Here is a 3861-nt window from a genome sequence, read left to right as displayed (position 1 = left end):
TCATTGTCTGCGGCCTTGATTATTGTTCTTTCCAGGATAGATTTTTCTTTTCCATTTTTTGGTTTGGTGGTGTTTTTTGTATTCAGTTGTGATGTTTTATTCTTGCGTTATATGATGGCGTTTAATAGTCTCCGGCCCTGTCGGTTTTATTGTAAATTATGGTAGTATAGAATGATTCTGCGCCCTTTTATTACATTTATTAATTTTTATTGCAAGTTGTGTATTATGTTCAGCACTGTGGTTGTGTAAAGACATTGTTGTATGTTTCTGGTTGTGATGTATGGCGTTGTATGGCCTTTTATTGTCTCCGGCCCTGTCGGTTTTATTGTAAAGTATGGTGTGTTATTAATGTTTCTGCCCTTAATTTTTGGGGGTTGTTAATTTTTTCCTTTCAAAAATCTATTGTGTTTTTTGTGTTGCTCCATGCATACTGTACTTTAAAAAAAAAAAAAAAACTCTTTTGGGATTACTACATTGGGTCTGTTGTAGATTAGTTTTCTTATCTTTAGGCTTTTGTACTCTGGCATTGGGTTGTCTCTGCCATTGTTTCTTTAATTTAATCAATGTGGCAGTGTTGTTTGCTCAGCGTTAGTTCAGTTAGAGTGCAATGTTCTTTGTGGTTTAAATGAATATTTTTTTTTTTTTTTTATATATATTGCTGGATTGTGCATAGGATCAATGTTATTTTGTTCTTTATTTCAGAATTGCATTAGTCATGGCCAGCGGCAGCGATTCGAGCAACACCCCACCGCTGAGGAGTCCGGTGAGTACATGATCTACTATTGCTTACTATATTCGCTGTCATTTGTAGATGGGTCACTCAACTTTTTGGTAAACTATTTTGCAGGCTTCTTCAAGTGAGGAGGAGGACCAGGAGGAAGAGAGGGAGCAGGAGCAGAGACCACGGGGCCAAGCTGTGGTTGCAGGACGGAGAGTAAGTTTTTCTTTCAAACCTATTTATTTTTTTTGTTTAATTTTTTTGTTTGTGCGGGTATGGGGGGTGGTGGGAGGGTGTGGTGTTGTGTGTGGTAGGTGGCGGTGGAGGAGGTAGGGACAATTTTTTTTTTCTTGCAAACATTAATATTTTCCATTTATTCTAGGTTTCACAACGGGCCCTGGATGAACCACTGGATATTGACATGATGATGGCATCCATTGAAGCACGGGGCCCGTTGTGGGACAGCCGTGACCCCCGGCACGCGGACCAGGGCATATTGCGGCGTCTGTGGTTAGAGGTGGCACAATCGCTGTGGGATGGCTTCGACAGCGCTTCCTCCAAGGCCAAAGCTAGTTTCCGTAAGTATTTCCAAAATGCTGCTGTGACCCATCATGCCAGGATTACACAACCGTCTGTGATGTCTTCTATTGGGATTGCACATGGTTGCGTAATCGTTTTCAATATATTATCTAAAACCTTTTTTATTTTTTATCTTTATACACAGTTAAACAATTGAGGACCAGATGGCGCTCCATGAAGGACCGTTTCAGGAGGGGCCTGAAAAAGGAGGGACAGACCCGTAGTGGTGCTGCAGCTTCAAGGACCTCTGTGTACAAATACAACCGTATATTGCAGTTCTTGCGACCGGTCCTTGAAAGCAGAGAGTAAGTATAGTACCTATGCACACACCTAGTTTTTACAACATGCATATTCACATACTACATTCCAGCCACGTAGCTTATTGCCCAGCCATTTATTTTGGCAAGTACAAAGTATAGAAATGAAGAAAAAAAGGCAAGTTCACCGAGGCGTGAAACGTAAAAAATACATACTTTTATCCTCTTCAATCATAAGCAGAGGATGAAACATCAGCACAATACAATAGACACTATCTACGCGTTTCAGGAGACAGGGAACATCAGACCTGAAACGCGTAGATAGTGTTTTTATTGTATTGTGCAGATGTTTCATCCTCTGCTTCTGATTGAAGTGAATAAAGTATTTTGTTTTTACTTTTCACGCCTCGTTGACCTCGAATTTTTTATTCATTTCTGGTCTTCTCACACTTGACACAGCGGCTCCCTTCTGGGATTACTACAATGGTGAGCTTGACTTACTAGCAATTTCCCTGAAATCTGAAGTATACAGAACACAGAAAGATAGTAGATTGGCCATGCCCAGCCAATATTTCATAGTGGAGTAGTATAGTGGCTATCCAGGTGTATCCCAGATTTTTTATACACAAAAAAGTAAAATATAATAGATACGGCATACATTCCACTGCAAAGCAGGTTATGTTCCCATGGTTGCTCAGCTCGCAGGACCTGTGATGACGTCTCGGTCACATGACCGTGACGTCATGGCAGTTCCAACGTAAGCATAATTGTCTGGCGTTACAAACCGCAACCATGGGTGACTATTTTGAATAAATAAATGCATTTTTTTTTAATATTGATGGTGCATATGCAGTGTCAATATTAAAAATAGGTTAATATTAATGGCGGCAATGGATACCTGGCGGTAAAGTTTATTAATGACGCATGTGAAATGTGATATTTAGTATACTAATGGTTTCCTTATGTTTTCACAGAACACACAGCAGCACCCGCGAGACTGTCCGACCCTCTGGAGCGGTCCTTTGTGAAGCGCCATCTGAACTGTCGCAGCCATCCCACAGCGAGAGCAGGTCTGCACCACCACAATCTGGCGAACCGGCAGCCGGTCCATCAGATGTTCCCCTGGCCGAGGCCTCTGTCGCTCCTTTCTTCGGGTGTTCCCGACAGCGTCAGCGGGCCTCGGACAGGGCGGTTATGCCCGAATTTTTACATTTGAGCACCGTATTTCAGAATGGTTTCAAGGCGCTGTGCGATAAAATGTCCAATATCGAACGGCGTCTTGAAAACATCGAAACGGATCTCTCGATGCCGGCCAAACATTTTTTTACTGCCATTCACAACGGCATGGTTGAACATCTTACGCCGGAACTCCAGATTTCGGTCATGCAGGGCTGCAACAATGTATATGTCACTGCTCTGCAGCAGGCTCGGGTCATGCAGTCAGCGACAAATGTGCCCGCAGTACCATCGCTGGCTGCCATGACTCCGACTCCTGCTGCAGAGCACCACCACAGAGCTCCGCGTGCCGAGGGCCACCGCCACCGCCACCACAGAACAGAGCCCCAAAGTTCAGAGCATGACAGGCCTTCAAGGGCACACAGACGGGAAGCCGACCCACACCCAGAGGGAGAGAGGAGGAAGAAAAAGAAGAAGACGACGACGACGACAAGCACTACGACCTTGGCTATGGCTGCTCCCAAAACTACCACCAGAACACAGCCTGGGTCGACCCGGAGCACACCAAGTACCCAGGCTGGGTCTACACGGAGTACACCCAGTACCCAGCCTGGGTCTACAAGGAGTACACCATCTACACAGCCTGGGTCAACCCGGAGCCGGAGTAGCCAGCCAAGGACACTGGTCGTCCCTCCTCCTCCCTCACCTCCTGCTTTGACAGTCTCGCCACCATCAACTGGCTGGATTGATGTCGGCATCCCGTCTAGTGTGATAGAGTATGCTGCTTCCTCCCCCTCGTCCTCCTCCTCGGTCTCCTCAACACCCCCAAAAAGTGGGGGATATCAATCCCCTTTAATAGCAGATGTAGATACCCCCTAATTACATTTTCCCATTTTTTTTTTGTGTCCCTAAATAAAACTGTTATTTTAAAAAAAAAAATCATTTTTATTGTCTCAAATAAAGTTTGCACCAAATCACACCTTGCGCCGTATACGCAAATCTTGTCTTTGTAACACCTGATGTGCAATGTATGACAATATTTTATCAATTTTTTTTTTCATTGTTTTATAGGGCTGTCGCTCAGTGTACTATCAGATGTTACAAACACAAACAGCATTGCTCAATATGTCA

The 3861-nt window shown here is 44.1% G+C and overlaps 1 protein-coding gene across 1 annotated transcript; it reads left to right on the top strand.

The window, feature by feature from the left end:
* The first annotated feature begins 1448 nt into the window (after positions 1-1448).
* On the top strand, positions 1449-3633 carry LOC138672316 (uncharacterized). The gene is made up of 2 exons (XM_069760263.1): positions 1449-1602; positions 2529-3633. Exons 1-2 carry the CDS (start codon positions 1472-1474, stop codon positions 3607-3609), a joined length of 1212 nt encoding a protein of 403 aa, XP_069616364.1. The 5' UTR covers positions 1449-1471; the 3' UTR covers positions 3610-3633.
* The last annotated feature ends 228 nt before the right edge of the window (positions 3634-3861 follow it).

This window comes from Ranitomeya imitator, chromosome 3, assembly GCF_032444005.1.
Source record: "Ranitomeya imitator isolate aRanImi1 chromosome 3, aRanImi1.pri, whole genome shotgun sequence".
Lineage (NCBI taxonomy): Eukaryota > Metazoa > Chordata > Amphibia > Anura > Dendrobatidae > Ranitomeya > Ranitomeya imitator.
Note: the sequence above shows the minus strand (reverse complement) of the source record. Positions and strands in the feature narration are given on the sequence as shown.

Coding starts and splice junctions, on each gene's coding strand:
- LOC138672316 (XM_069760263.1), top strand. CDS start 1,472: ATGAAGGACCGTTTCAGGAGGGGCCTGAAAAAGGAGGGACAGACCCGT. Junction 1,603..2,528: donor CCGGTCCTTGAAAGCAGAGA/GTAAGTATAGTA, acceptor ATGTTTTCACAG/AACACACAGCAGCACCCGCG.